This window comes from Pelodiscus sinensis, chromosome 1, assembly GCF_049634645.1.
Source record: "Pelodiscus sinensis isolate JC-2024 chromosome 1, ASM4963464v1, whole genome shotgun sequence".
Lineage (NCBI taxonomy): Eukaryota > Metazoa > Chordata > Testudines > Trionychidae > Pelodiscus > Pelodiscus sinensis.
Window position 1 is genome coordinate 183,957,316 of NC_134711.1, and position 15,161 is coordinate 183,972,476.

At 42.5% G+C, this 15,161-nt stretch overlaps 1 protein-coding gene and 1 long non-coding RNA gene across 6 annotated transcripts in view; one reads left to right on the forward strand and one right to left on the reverse strand.

Moving 5' to 3' along the window:
• Positions 1 to 8,894, forward strand: part of ITSN1 (intersectin 1) — a 194,762-nt gene extending 185,868 nt beyond the window's left edge. For all 5 annotated transcript variants that reach the window (XM_075911169.1, XM_075911141.1, XM_075911179.1 and 2 more), the window contains 4 exons: positions 2,101 to 2,183; positions 2,289 to 2,372; positions 3,070 to 3,243; positions 6,633 to 8,894. In XM_075911169.1, coding sequence (XP_075767284.1) covers positions 2,101 to 2,183; positions 2,289 to 2,372; positions 3,070 to 3,243; positions 6,633 to 6,781 — 490 coding nt within the window. In that variant the 3' untranslated portion in view covers positions 6,782 to 8,894. The remainder of the gene's footprint in view (positions 1 to 2,100; positions 2,184 to 2,288; positions 2,373 to 3,069; positions 3,244 to 6,632) is intronic.
• A 135-nt stretch (positions 8,895 to 9,029) lies between these two features.
• LOC142820976 (uncharacterized) lies at positions 9,030 to 14,970 on the reverse strand. The gene is made up of 3 exons (XR_012898017.1): positions 14,426 to 14,970; positions 12,426 to 12,574; positions 9,030 to 11,869 (listed from the first exon to the last, which is right to left on the reverse strand). It is a non-coding gene; the product is annotated as an uncharacterized LOC142820976 (long non-coding RNA).
• Between the last annotated feature and the right edge of the window lie 191 nt (positions 14,971 to 15,161).

Genomic DNA, 15,161 nt, shown 5'->3' on the forward strand with positions numbered 1-15,161 from the left:
CACTTGGTGCTGGCCACTGTTGGCAGACAGACTACTGGGCTAGATGGACCTTTGGTCTGACCCAGTATGGCCATTCTTTTGATCTTATTTGAAAATGGTAATCAAATGAAAAAGAATCTTGCCCCAGATCACTAGGAAAATGGTTAACGAAGGGGATACTCAATTTGACATCATCCCACTTCAGAGTCAACAGATGCAGTGAGGCCAGTCAGGGCAGTTCCACCTCTCCTGATATTTTTGTTTGTCTATCTGTTACTGCAAACTTGAGAAGGCACGACTGCATCAGGTTACGTTTGGAATGTTTTCTGTGCAAGGACTAGAAAACTATTAATAAGGGAAAACCTCAATCCTGCAGAAGCTGATGGGGCAATAGGGCAAGATGTGGTGTGGCATTGAGTACAGGTTCACTACGATCCTTGAAAGGCACCATTTGTAAAGATTTTAACACACATCAACCTGTGTAAAACATCCCTTACTCACCAGCTGGCCCATACTAGGGGTGTGGTGGAACTGTCACACTCAGGCCCTGGAAGGAGTGAGTGGCTATCTGACCTCCCTCTCTAGCAGCCAGCTGTGGTGAATGCATTGAGTAGCCGTGAGCAGGACTCCAGAGGAGCAATGAACATCCCTTCTCTTTTGCAGAGTGTTGCCACAGGACCTCTGCAGGAAGGGGGAGTGAGATAGAAAGGGGAGGCAAAGGAGGGACACATGGAACTCAGAGGGAGACCTCCTAAGAGGGAGAACAGATAGGAATGACATGATATGGTATTGTGATTTATAGGCTTAAAAATTTTTTGTTCTGAAAGTCCATACCATGGTAGGATCATAGTAGTTCTCCTGGGTATTTTCTGTATCTCCATTTCTGTGCTATAGATTAGAGTAAATAAACAGAGTAGGCTAGATCCTCAGCAGAAGGCAATTGACCTAGCTCCATTACTTTAATAGAACAATGTTTCACAGTTTAAACTAAGTTGGGATCAGGTGCTGTGTTTCACACAATGATCACTCACCACAGTCGCATGTTCTGTATCGAAGTGACTTGTGCACCAATGTCTCAGCACTCTGAATATGTTTCCTACCACATTTGCTACCAGCTGAGTGATTATGCACTGTGCAGATGCTGCAGAAAGCAACATTTTAAAACTGATGGGCTCTGACACCTATCGGTTTGGGTGTTCAACAGCAACTGAAGTAACTGCATTAGCACCAGGAAATGATTAGCTGGGCCAACAATTCAATCTTTGCTTAATTGCTATAATTGTCCTGGGCTTTTTTAGGCTGCCACTCCTGCTTTGCCATTGTGGACACGTCATTTAAAATCAAATTGTATCTTTTTTGTTCATTTTTTTATGAAAATCACAGACATTTAGAGCCAAATCCAGATTCTGGTATATAAGTAGCGGCAACTCATTAGTAGAGTTGCACCCACTTATACCAGCATCTAAAATTGATACATAAGCTGAATCCTGAATTCCGACCACTCTGTCTTTGCTTATATCTCAGACTTTCTGAGATGTCATTTTTCTGCTCCTGAACTCTGCTCAGAACACCAGCCTTGATGCTCTGTATGTTTCCTTCTTTCCACTTTTTTCTCTGTACATTTTTCCAATCTAAGTCCCTATGAGTGAAAGGACCTCCACTTATCCTGGTTTACACAGTCACAATCTCCTCATTCACATCCTTTCTAAAAACTCCACAGGCCAGTTGTTCAGATGGCATAACATAGTACTGTAGTTAGTAGAGCTACACTGATTTTCACAGACTGTGTGTGTAGCCCCCAGAGATTTTGTAATGTAACATTTGTTGTAGTAGTGCCGGAGGAATGGGAGGAAAAAGTTCTCACCTCCTCTTGATTTCCCACTCTGTCCTGGCCACTGTGATTCTGCCTCCTAGGCCTTCTCACAGATAGACCTTTCTGCCTCTGCCTAGTTGACTGTCTCCTAGGTGCAGGGTCCCAATCTAGCATATAGCACTGTAGGCCCAGACCTAGAGATCGTAAGGGCTCTAGAGCAGACTGTGTTTTTGTTTACCATGAAGTGCCATAGAAATAAAATAGTAATCCTCCTGCTGTGAAGTAACTTTTGTCTTTTCCTTCTGAAGGACGGCCTGGGTGCAGAAAATTAAAGCTGCTTCTGAACTGTACATAGAGACGGAAAAGAAGAAGAGGGAAAAGGCCTACTTAGGTACAGTGTGGAATACAGTGCCTGTAGTCTTTCATGGAAATGTCAAAAGCCAGGGGTGCGTACTAATGAATTTTGTCCTTCCCCTATTCCCACATCCCTCTACAGTTCGCTCCCAAAGGGCAACAGGCATTGGAAGGTTGATGGTGAACATTGTTGAAGGCATTGAACTGAAACCCTGCAGGTCACATGGTAAGGACCTCACTGATTTTTCCTAGTGTGTGTTATAAAGAAAGACGCTTCCCACAGGTGTAATTGTCTCACACTAAAGAAAGATTAGGCCCAAAATGTAGGTATTGTGAAATGAAGCGAGTTTAATGAACCTAATATTCATAGAAATAGTTTTTTGCAGGATAGTGAAACTTGGGCAGTTGTCATGTATTTAAGTATTTTTTACAAGGTTTTTTTTTAGGCTTTGTCTACTCAATCACTTTTGTCAATTGGTGGTGTGAAAAAACACACGCACCCCAACTGACATACATTTCACTGACAAAAGTGCCGGTGTGGACAGCGTTATGTCAGCAGGAGAGGGTCTTGTTGAGGGTGGTTTAATTATGCTGGTGAGAGAGCCCTCTCCTGCCAGCAAAGAGCAGCTACACGGAAGATCTTACAGCGGCACTGCTGTAACAGTTCAGCTGTGCTGCTCTAAGTTCCATAGTATAGACACAGCCTAGGTATCACTCACATAAGGCTTGATCCTGCCAGGTGCTGAAATCATGAGGAGCTGAGGGTCGGGCCCCCAGAGATGCTCTTCATTCATTAAAGCGGTGCTTGCACAGCAGACATTTCCTAATTAGATGGTAATGGAAGGTAAAGAGGATTTAGAGGGATGTTAAATCTGTGCCATCAAAATGGGATCACACCCCTGCATCTGCTTTGTTCCTTTCAGGAAAGAGTAACCCATACTGTGAGGTAACAATGGGCTCTCAGTGTCACATCACCAAGACTATGCAGGACACCCTCAATCCTAAATGGAACTCTAACTGCCAATTTTTTATCAAAGACCTGGAGCAGGATGTTCTGTGCATAACTGTATTTGAAAGGGATCAGTTCTCCCCGGATGGTATGTATGAAGTTGCTACGCTTCTGGAGAGGTTTTCCCTCCCCCCCCCTTTCCATTTCTTAGGAGTTATGTGGGTGCTGACAAACATTTAACAGCCTGGAAGCACCCTGTTTATAGCTCTGATGCGTCTCTTAAGGTATGTCTATGCTGCAGTTAAAGATGTGATTGCAGGTTGGGTACACATCCCCAAACTATCTTTAACACGACCAGCACAGCACAAGAGGTAGGCTTTGGTGCAGACTAACAAGCCTGCTTGGAACACTGGGGTACACATTTGCCGTCTTAACCTGTCCTGAAGTGTGGGGCAGCATGTCTTCACTGCTGTGCTGAGCTGTGCTTGCTAGACAAAAGCTAGCATGTGTATGCCTACCGAACATGTCTGTACCTACAATGCTGCAACTGCACTGCAAGACACAGACTGGATCTTGTCAGCGTAAGCACAGGCTCTCCACCCGTACCTCTCGATGTTCGGAGACAAAGTGGGCAGATGTCTCAGGACAGGAGAAAGGGAACTCAAGGAAGCAGGACAGTATCATAGAGGTTCAGGCAAGCAGAAGATCTTCCCTCTTCTTTTCTTCCTGTCTTCTCTTCTTGACCCGTCGTGCTGCAGGCAGTATGCGGACAGGAAGGCAAGTGGTGAAAGCAGATTCGAGAGATCCGGCGGCCTGGCCTTACTGCAGTCACCTTAACCTAAAATGAATATGCTCTGCACCGGCAACTGCTACAGGATGTGGGGACACAGAGTTGCCCCACCACTGAAGACCATCCCAGACACACTCTCTAGCTGGAGATTTCCAGTCTCTCCGTGGTGGGCAGCAACCAGGCTCCTTCCTCTGACAGCCTATCAAGCCAACAGCCTGCCCCAGCTGTCTGAAGGGGCCACAGATTAGCTGTGACTTCAGCATTGTAGAGTTTCTCAGAGAGTGAGGGGCGAGTGAACCCCACTTTTCCCGCCTTTTCCTTTCCCTCCCTTTTCAGGCATGGGATGGTGACAGGGAGGCTGACCACCATTTCAGAGGGAAAAATCAAAATGGTGGACGCACAAAGAAAACTGGCGCCCTTCCTCTAACAGCGCAGTTGCACCAATACAGCTGCGTGGCTGCAGTGCATCTAGGGAAGACACTCTATGTTGCTAGGAGAGCTCTCGCCCATAGGTAGAATAAAATTATCTCTGCAAATTGCAGAAGCTGTGTACATAGTGCTGCGCATGCAAGCACTTAAGTCAGTGTAAGTTATATAACTCAGGAGGTGGTTTATTCACATCCATGAGTAACAAAAGGTATGCTGACATAGGCTGCAGCATTGACATAGTTTTAGTTTCCAAGACACATCGAGTTGTAGTATAAACATACATTAACTGAGAGTAGGATCACATCAGTATAAGTGTGAGGAGAATCAGGCTCTGCATACCTTTTGGATTTCCTTTCTTGTCGAAGCAAACTGTTTTACTTGCCATTGTAGCATGTCTGTTTGGAGATGGATAATTTAGGGCAGAGGGAGGTGAAGTGACTTACCCAAGTCCACCTGACAAATCAGTGTTAATGCCAGGAATAGAATCCCATTCTATTCTGCATTGCAATGTGGGTAAACAGATTCACACTAGCTCTGCTCAGGCTAACATGCTTACAACAGCAGGCTGGGTGTTGTTGCATGGGTGGTAGCTCAGGCAAGTTACTAGAGTCTTAGCCCGCCCAAGCTCAGGCATTTAGCCCAAACCCCAGCCATGCTACAATGTCCACCTTGCTATTTTAAGCATCCTAGCTTCAGCAGAACTGTCATCTGTCCAGCCAGTCTGGGAATCACATCTCCAGTATGACTCCCAGTTCCTTCCACAAAGTGAAATTTGCTCCTAGCACTGATGTGTTTCGTAAGGGAAGGGACTCCAGAAGACAATGTCCTCTCCTAACCATGTCAGGTACTTGCAGAGAGCAAGCAGGAATGTCTATGGGAGATGGTCGGGACCGGGGAATCTCAGAATTATGTTCCCATTTGCAGTTCCCTAACCACAACCATCGAGCGAGGTAACAAGCTTATCCCAAGCTTCTTCTGCTCCTAGAAAATACAGTTGCCTAATCTGTTTATTGTTTATTAATTAATTATATTGATTATTTAGGAATTCCCCATTAGCAACCCAAGCCACCTCTAGTCCCAGATATAGCAGCCACAAGCCACACCACAGCTCATCCCCAGGGCCGTGGCAGGGAGCATTAGTGGAGGTGACTTCCCTTGTATGTGACCCATGGCTTTATGTCACAATTAGTTTAATACTTTCTGGACAAAATTTGCTTCTGTGCAGAGAGTAAACCTAAGGTCTAAAAAGGGATAGTCCTGTGGCAGCTTAGAGACTAACAAAAAGATATAGGATCATGAGCTTTCTTGGGTAAAACCCCTACGGTCTATTCAACTCTACCATCACAAGTGAGCTAGGGCCAAGTCTAAATTAAAAATTAGTTCATCCTAGCTATATCACTCAGGTTTGTGAAAAATGTCCTATCCTGTGTAGCATAGTGAAGGTCTACCTCATGTCCTGTGTAGATGTGGCTTGGTTGAAGGAAGGATTCTTCTGCTACTAATTCTCAAAGAAATGGATGAACTGCATTGATGGAAAAAACCCTTCCAACTTTGTAGAAAACATCTAAACTACAGCATTACAGTGGTACAGCTGTACTGCTGTGGCTGTGTTGCTGTAGGGGCTGTCATGTAGACATACTCTTCAGTGGTTCTTTTTCCTGGTGCTAGCCCCTTTGCACTGAATTGAGGTGGATTTCACCCTAAAATAATATTTCACCTGGCCGTTGTGTTCTTCTCCTCTTTCACAAGTGATGTCTTCAGTTTTTTTGTGATTCAAGGATAATATACTTGTAATTACTGATCCCAGTCCAATGATTTGGCATTTTTGGTAGTTTGTTTGGTACATGTGATTTTTAGATTGTAATATAAGAACACGGGCATTGTCACATTGGATGAGACCTGTGGTCCAGCTAGTCCTGTATCCTGTCTTTGATAGAGCCCAGTAACTTGCTAAATTCTTGGCCTCAAAAGGTTCCTGTGACAATGCGTTTCACAGTCTAATTATGTACTGTGTGAAAAAATATTCACCTGTCAGGTTTGAATTTGTCACTTTTTAACTGAATTTGTTTCTTGTACTTTTACCTGATGATTTTGATTACAAAATATTCATTAAAAAAGTGGATGGAGTCTAAAAGCAAATTAGAAAACCTGGTTTTAGATTCAGGAGATTTTAAAGCTTTAGGCATATTAATTATAAAACTATTGTTTTGCCAATGCAGATGGCAGCTAGTGCCTTCATTGAAGTAACATTTTGTCTGAAAATAAAGTGGAAAGTGAAAATGTATTTCACTCTGAATATGCTGATTTTTGTGTTTCAGACTTTTTGGGCCGAACTGAAATCCGTGTGGCAGACATTAAAAAGGATCAGGGCTCAAAGGGACCAGTTACAAAGTGTCTTCTCCTGCATGAAGTCCCGACAGGAGAGATAGTAGTCCGACTAGATCTGCAATTGTTTGATGAGCCTTAGAGGGAAATACACCAATGTTTCACTTTAATCTGAGTTCACTGCAATAGGTGTCTGCAGAAGCTGTCTAGAAATCTTTATTCATGTTATATGAAACTACTGCTTGTCCTTCATGTGCAAGAGGGTTATCAAAGCAATCAGAAAAATCTCTGTGCATTGATAATCCTTGCTGAAAATTGAATCCTAGATTTGGGAACAGATCTCTGTCTCTGTGTGGAACGTCATTATACCTTTCAGGGTTTCCGAAGTAACATAGTTGTAACTTGTGCTTCAAGTTGAAAGGTGAGCAAACCATGTAGATTGATGCACTTACTCTAGATACTGTAATGTTTAATTTAAATGCAGAAGGCGCTGATTGTATGTTTGAAGGATTTGGTAAATTTCCCCATAGGAATCTTGTGCCTATAGCTCCACAAAGTGGTGTATAAACATGACATGAATGAACATTTACCAGGTAAGAAAATCTCTGATTTTCTTTAGGATTGTTATGGTGGTATTTGAAATGTTGCTGTTTTTAAATAGATTGATAGATAGATAGATTTAAACACAGAAGGTACTTTTATTGCACTCTAAAAATAAGGTTTAATTGAAACTTAAATAGTACACAGGCCTTGTGCTAACACTCTCCACAGAGGTGAATTTCACCTTAAGAGAATACCACCATTTCCAGGGGGAGGGGTAACTGTAAAAGTTTGAACAAGAAGTGAAGGAGATAGAGGACCCTGCTGAATGTTGTACTGTACCACTTAAATACTTCTTTACTATTGCTGCTTAATTGTGTGAAAGCTGATGGATGATCAAGTCACTAGCTGTGACAAAAATCACCGCTCTAGCTCAGGAAGTGAATTTATACCCTGTAGAGTCTAGCTGGGAAAGCAATCAGTGGTGACAGGTTATGAAGTTGTACTGTGCCTAAATATATTTGACATCTTGATTTTGAAATCAGGACAGTAGCACACTGTAGCTCACAAAAGGCGTTAATTACAAACCAGGTTCATTATGAGTATGTTGGCTATATTAGATGTGACCAGAAAAAAATAAATCTTTGTGTGTAATTGTGCAGAGTAAGTAACCCCATAGTAACAGGGGTCTTGTCATCTTGGGGGTGGGGCAGAGATTAACGGGTAACTCCCCTCACATAGATAAGCCCTGATTCAGCAAACCTTCCCAATTCAACAAAGAACCTAACTTTTACATATGTGCTTAAGTCCCATTTACTTTAAGCATATGCTCAAGTGTTTTTGTGAGTTGGTACCTCAAGGACAATAGAGCCCCTAAGAGAGTATAGTCCATCATTGTTCCATTTTTGTTCATTACCTAAATATCATGCATAAACTGGTATTTTTGTAATGACTTTATTTCAGAATGAGGTGTCAGCCCCTTCGTTAGCATGTTAACGTTCTTGTGGAGCTTGTTGTTAGGTTTTGATGTTCTTTGCATGTCATTTTGGTACTAGTTCATTTTGGTACTAGTTTCCACCTTTCTTGTATAGATGGTGTTCTCTGGAGAGCACTACAAGTCATCATGATTTCCATTAGGAAATTAGGATATCTTCATAATGAATAGCTAGATACAGTATGGTAATAAGTGTAAGCTGTGCTGGGAAGTGTCTGTGTATTATAATTTCCTTTAAGACCACTGTAATGTTTCAAGAAATGGAAAAACAAAATCCTGTATGTTGGAAGGACAACGAAGTTTACATTTCATACTTTTTAAAATCTCTTTATTATTTATTTATTGATGATAGTGTAGAATTTTGTATCAGAAATGACAGACATTCTTATGTATTTTTTGAACAAAACAGAGATACACACTTTAGTTAGAAACTTTCAACTGACCAAGTTTTAGAGGAAGTTTAACTTCAAGGCATGTGTTTGTTTACCACTAACTGGCTCTGAAAACACAATTAAAAGAACTTTAAGTTTCTATTTTTCAATGTTGTTAAGAAAAATGTTTCAATTAAAATCTGTAAATAGAACTAAACCCATGGTTTCCTATTTCCATATCAGTACATTTTATTAAATATAATGTATATGAAAATACACATTGTTGTGGTAGGAAAAAAGTGATAAAAATCTATTAATGGAGTAACATTAAATGTCATTGTTCTAACCTTTTTACTGCTGTCCTAATTTTACTCACCAGCTGTAAATAAGTTCAGTGTTCCAATTAATGGTTTACAAAATAGTTACACTTGCATGGTCATTTTTTAAGGTCTCTTGTCACCAGGCATGAATTCTAGTGAAAAATTGAACCATCTTGGGCACAAAGAAAAATCTAAGCTATTATTTTTATATTACCCTGTGGGAGGTGCCCAAATTCTGTTGAAATTCAGTTGGAATTGGACACCTACAAGCTTTTAGGAAAATGCCAGCATTAATCTTAACATGACTAATCACACTTTATTTTGTAACTGTAACAGATCTGAGGGCTTGTCTGGCTAACATCACTTGTCTCAAATGATAGCCTAATCTTGAGGCACAGAGATGTATGTGTCTAATCCCTATTAATTCAAATTGGAAATCTACAAAGATAATAATGAGGTGAGCATGGAGGTTCCCCAAAGCTTCCCTCCTCCTGTCACAGGAAATTAATTACATTGGCTACAAGAACCTAATACCATGGTGTCCAACACGCTAGCCATTAGCCACATGTGGCTGTTTGGCTGGTTCAGTGTGTCTAGTTGGCTTGAACAACTATTCATTATTTCAGAATAATGTGGCTAGTTTGCTATGGCAGTAGCCACTGTAGACACTATAGTGGCTACTGCTTCAGAACTGGTTGGACACCACCGACCTAATCCCAAAGGGGATAATTCCTGTGCATCAAGGCTACAAAGTGCCCATCACTGGGCACTGAGACACCACTTTTCTTTTTCTCTCCCTGTCATGCTCTGGGGTGTAATTCAGACTAGTGAGAGATTGTATTACTGCTTGTATTATAACCTTGAGTACCCCAAAATGTTTCTGCTATTTTTCATTTGCAGCCTGGGACACATGCACACAGCCAGCATACACTTTGTCTCTGTAAGATGGACAGCCGTGATTCATCCACTTTGGATCCAACAGCCCACCCACAGCTATCATAGCCACGCTTTTATCTTTGCCAGACTTGCTTAAGGTTAGCAGGTGATCACAGCACACCGCCAGTCCCAAACTTCCCCAAAGACCCATGCTCTGAAATGTTCACTCCTCTCCTGCAATATTCAGAGGCTTTATAGACTCCGCTTTTTTCCTTTAAAGAGACAATCCCAACCAATTCGCTACATTAATTGGCATTTACATTCACTTTAATTCAAATACAGCATTGCTGGTTTGGATTAATGGTTGACCAAGTTGATGAACAAAAGAAGGGTCAGATTCCAGGATGGAGTCCTGTGAATATTGCAGGAGAGGAGGGTGTTTTTGAACTATGTGGTTTTGGTTTTGGAAAAACTTCAGGATGAGTGAAATTCCAGCCTGTACTTGGCAGAGACTTGAAAGAAGTTGGGACTTTCATTCTCATTCACTATACCCCAATTCACAGAGGGTAAAATATACCACTGAGCAGACAGTCTGCACCATTGAAGATCCTCTGTAGCCCAATAGAGCTATGGTGGAACTGATGTAATGTATAGGCCTTGTCCTGCTCCTTGGCATAGAGGCATAGTTCACTGTTAGCTGATTCTATTTTATTGGTGAAATACATTTGCTTAGAAATAATATGTGGTGGTAGCTTCTTGGTAGGTGGTGTAATGCTTTTCTAGAAATCTTTTCTAAAAATAATACTGTGACATTTCAACATATTCACTGCCTTCCCTGAAAAAATACTCTTGCTTTGTGGATAGCAATAAAACATATTGAGAGGGCCCACAAGAGGCAAAACTGTATGTCTATAGTTTGGCTTTATGTTTGTGGAAGAAAACAAGCCTTCACTCTGCGTTGTGTTTAAGCAACAAGTAGCCAGAGGCAGTTTTATTACGAGCTGCAGCAAGGGAAAAACTGGTTCGGACAGGGGGGAGCCCCCCCCTCCCGAGGCAGATCCTCGAATCCAAGCAATTATGAAGCAGTTTATATACTGTCTATAAATATAACAACAATTAGTCTCCTTCCCATTACAAACACCAATGGTTAACAGTGATTTAGTTCCACCCAGATGCTCCTTATCTCAAGGTCCCTGCCAGAGTCAGCATTCTATCCTTATCTCCGTATGGAGGCGAGAGGCAAAGGCAGCATCTAATTACAGATCTCACGTTGTCAGGCCACAGACTTAGCCTGATTCTTGCTCTCTTGTTAACAAGACCAAGATGGCTGCACACAAATTCCCTTTTCCTGCCTCCACAATCCCCCCTTTTGTGCTTACAGCACAACTACCTTTCTAAACCTTTATTTTCATTAAACGTTACATAATTAGTACAAACATAAAAGCTATTTCTATTACTATATCTTTTACAACAACAATCAAATATGAAACCTTTAATAAGCAAAAGCAATATAATCATTAATATCCCCAATATAATTCTATGATGGGGCTGTTCTATAATTTTAGTAACATAACACAACATATCATAATTAGTAAGCAAATTAGGGAGGGCAGGTACATGCTGATGGTACCTGTCCATAAGCACAAGAGTCCAGATCAAAGGGAGAAACCCAAACCACTTCCACAAAGTTCTCCTTGACAATATACAATACTTCGCTTCTTTCACCAAGGTCAGTTCTTAATGTCCTTTTGTAGTCAGAAATCTTTGGGCTTTGGCAGTGTCAGAGGAGCGGACTTTTCCTCTTTTTTTTCCTTGAAACAGTCGTGGTTCAGCATCATGCAGGGGAGAGGTTACCAGCACATCACCCTGTAATATTTTGGTTCTTCTGGTGTCCAGCAGGTAGGAAAGCAGGACCAGAAGAGAGAGGCTGATCAGCAATCGGGGTAGGATCATTTTGAGATGGAGGGATCTTTTTGCAGTGAGAAGCATTGGCCAACAGTCAGTTCTTGGCACATCACAGCGGTATTGGTGGTTAGAAAAACTTGGTAAAGGTCTTTCGCTGATGGACATAAGAGTCTCTATTCTCTGAGCTAAAAGCCAGCTAGCTCCTTTGGAACCAAGGTTATTTCCTAGGAATAAAACAAACCGTAAAAACAATCCCGCGCAGTTGTTTGGTACCGGCCTTATCAAAGTGAGGCCCTTTGGAATGTGGTTGCCACTGTTTTACTTCTCAGGCTGACCTAATGATTTGAATTTGTCAGTTCTCAGCAAGATACCATGGACTGCCTCAGTTTACTCTTATAGTTCCTTTCTCTTGACTTTGGGGCTCTCCTTAACCCACTAAGTTAAATACAACAATTTAAGGGGTTTTAATTTACTCTGGAAGTACCAGTACAGCACCAGCACTATTATAAATGTTATAATCGAAACTTCCCACATAATTTGGCAAACACTATTCAACTCCATCCCCAAGATATTTTGTTGCCTTACTTGCGCTGCCCATGATTATAGACTTGACCTCTACTGCCTGGTTGAGTGCTGCAGAGGTAGGTGGTTGGCATGGTCCACGGTGTTTCCTTATCTGTGTGTACCTCAGACAGCCAGCCCCGATATATCTTTGGGCATTGGCCACCAACCCCTCGATCTTTGCCTGCAGGGCCAGTAAACCCTCCTCTGGGTACTTACTTCCGCTGTACCACTCAGGATCTCATGTTGGGTTACCCATCACTGCCAAAGTGCGATAGAGCCGCATTCCATCAACGATCAGGATCATTCTGCGAGGGGCTGTTATACACACAGACGGATATGTAGAGGGGCAGGATGGAGTGATCTGTCTGGGTAGTCAAACACCAGTAGGTACCGTTCATTTGGACCAGCTTGATGTTTTTGTTTCTCTGAGACAACCACATCAAACCTAGGCAGATTCGTCGTGATGTTAAATGGGCAGGTACATAAAATGTCCTTATTAAAGTGGGTGCAACAATCCCTGGGTATAGGGAGGCTCCCACACCTTCAGAATAAGCAATACCCTCGATCTATCTATATGCTCCTGCTTTGGTAGAGGCAGAGAGGTTACCATTCTGATCTGATCTAAGTGAGGAATCCCCAGAGGGGCCAAAAACAAAAGGTTATACTATGCCCTGTCCAGGTGGGCCTTTGGGTCCTCATGGATTCTCTACTTCCCCACTCCCATAGGTAGGCACAGGGGAGATGGGGACTCACCACCATAAGGGCTGGGTGGTCAAAGCTATCCTATTCTTCAATACTGGCCTTCTAATTCCTTTAATTTAGTTCCATTAATTAACAATCCAATTAGTCTCTGGTCCAAATATCTGCAATTTTAGAAATGTGCATCTGTCTGTCCGTCTGTGAAACTGTTTGTTCAAGAACTTGTACACAGTAAGAGTTAGGACCACCAAAATTGGTTTGCAGCTTCCTATTATAATAATTTAAGGCAACATCAGGGTTTGGTTATGCCAGGATAATGGGACGTGTGTGGAATTCTATTGTTTCTCATAAAATGGAGAAGGAGGAGCCTGATGGGAGGGACAGTTTATATTGCAGAATGACCACAAGGGGACAGCAAGGGGGCAGAGATGGAGACTGGGGCAGCTATAACCTCATAGGGCAAGTAAGGGGCACAAATGGAGAAAGGGGACAGCTATTTAGTAAATATTTCAGAGAGTTTGTCTAGTAGTGTGTCTGTTCCCCAGCTGGGGGACATGCACCCCTCCTCCAGCTGTGCCTGCTGGAGCTACAATGGCTATAGACAAGTGCTTTTCACCTGGCCGCAAGCTGCTGCAGTGAGAGAGGGCTGGGGTTGTCCTTTCTCCCCAGGGCAGCCTGCTAACTGAACCTTAATCCCCAGCCCCACCCCAGGACAATGATTTAAATGAAGAAAAACAAAGCTTATTTGAGTTAACAACTCCAGGTAAATCTTTTAGTCTAGTCATAAAGGGGAGTCTCCTTCACTACTGTCTGCTGTTCACTTATACTAAGTGCATTCAATTTAACAAGGAGAGTTGATGTCTCCTGGCACTTCTTCAGTCTGAAGCCTGGTAATTGTCAGTAAAAGGAAGTAACCAGACAACAGCCTTGAAAAAGATTAAAATGGTGACGTGAGCAAAGGCAGAATGTCCTAACCAGTGTAATGTCAAAGAGCTCACAATACAAGAGCAAATCCTCCAAAGTGGACTCTTCTGTCACTTGAGTCTAAAAACTCAGACCCAGGACACCATAACAGATCTTCACCATTATCGACAGTGGCATGTATGCCCGGAATAATAAATAATAATAAACCACTGGTAAAGCTTGCTCCTGTAAGTTGTTCCCAGTGGGCAGACTCCTGTATCCCTTAAGCCTCACTGAATTCAGTGGGTTTCTTGAAGGATCAGGGTTTCAAAGCCACCTTTCTAGGAACTCTGCAGCCTGGACTTGCATGTCTCTTATGTTAAAAGGAGTCCCCAGCAGGGTTGCCAGGTGTCCGGTATTGACCCAGACAGTCCGGTATTTTCACCTCCTGTCCGCTAAAAAATTTCAGAAAATACCGGACACCTAAAATGTCCAGTATTTTCTGATATTTTCCCAGCCAGGGGGTGAAAATACCAGACTGTCTGGGTCAATACTGGACACCTGGCAACCCTCAGAAACCAGGCCTACCCCGTCCCCACCTGCCCCCTCCTTACCTAGTTCTGCAGAGGAGCTGTCTGGTCTGGAGTGGGGAGAGAAGGCAGAGAAGATGGCCGCCGTAGCATCGCAAACAGCTGCCTGTCAGAAAGTCAAGAGCTGCTGTTACTGTTGCCCTCATTCTACCACTACACCTGTTAAGAGAGGCAGAAGCCAGCCCCTGTTCATAAAGAGGCAATGCTGGGTTTTTTTTATTTCTTTATTTTTTTTTTGTCAACAACTTCGGTTTCCCTCCCCCTTTTTTATTTCAACACAATTTTTTCCCCGGTGGTTTTTTTTGGGGGGGGGAGGGTAGGAGGGTGTTCAGTATTTTTGGTTAAACCATCTGGAAACCCTAGTTCCCTGGAATGTAAGGCATTCTTTCACTGATTCCTTGGACATAAAAATACTGCTCTCAGGCTCTTGGCTTTCCTGGCTTAAGTCTGACAACTACTATTGAGCACCCAAGACGCTCATAAATATATTTTTGAGCCCAGACCATATCTACAGAAAGAACTGGATCTTTCCACCAGCATTAATGTGCCAAATAGCTGTTTCTCACAAGACTGACTCCCCCAACCTGTAGTTGTATTGCCTGTCTGACTGCAATGTCACTAAAACCATTCTCCTGTTTATACTGGTAACAGCAAGGAGGATAATTATTCCTCTCTGAAAATTCATCCTCGTCATCAGGTCTGATTCATTTCCCATTGAAGTCAGTAGAAAAGCTCTCGCTGACTGCAGTGAAAATTGGAT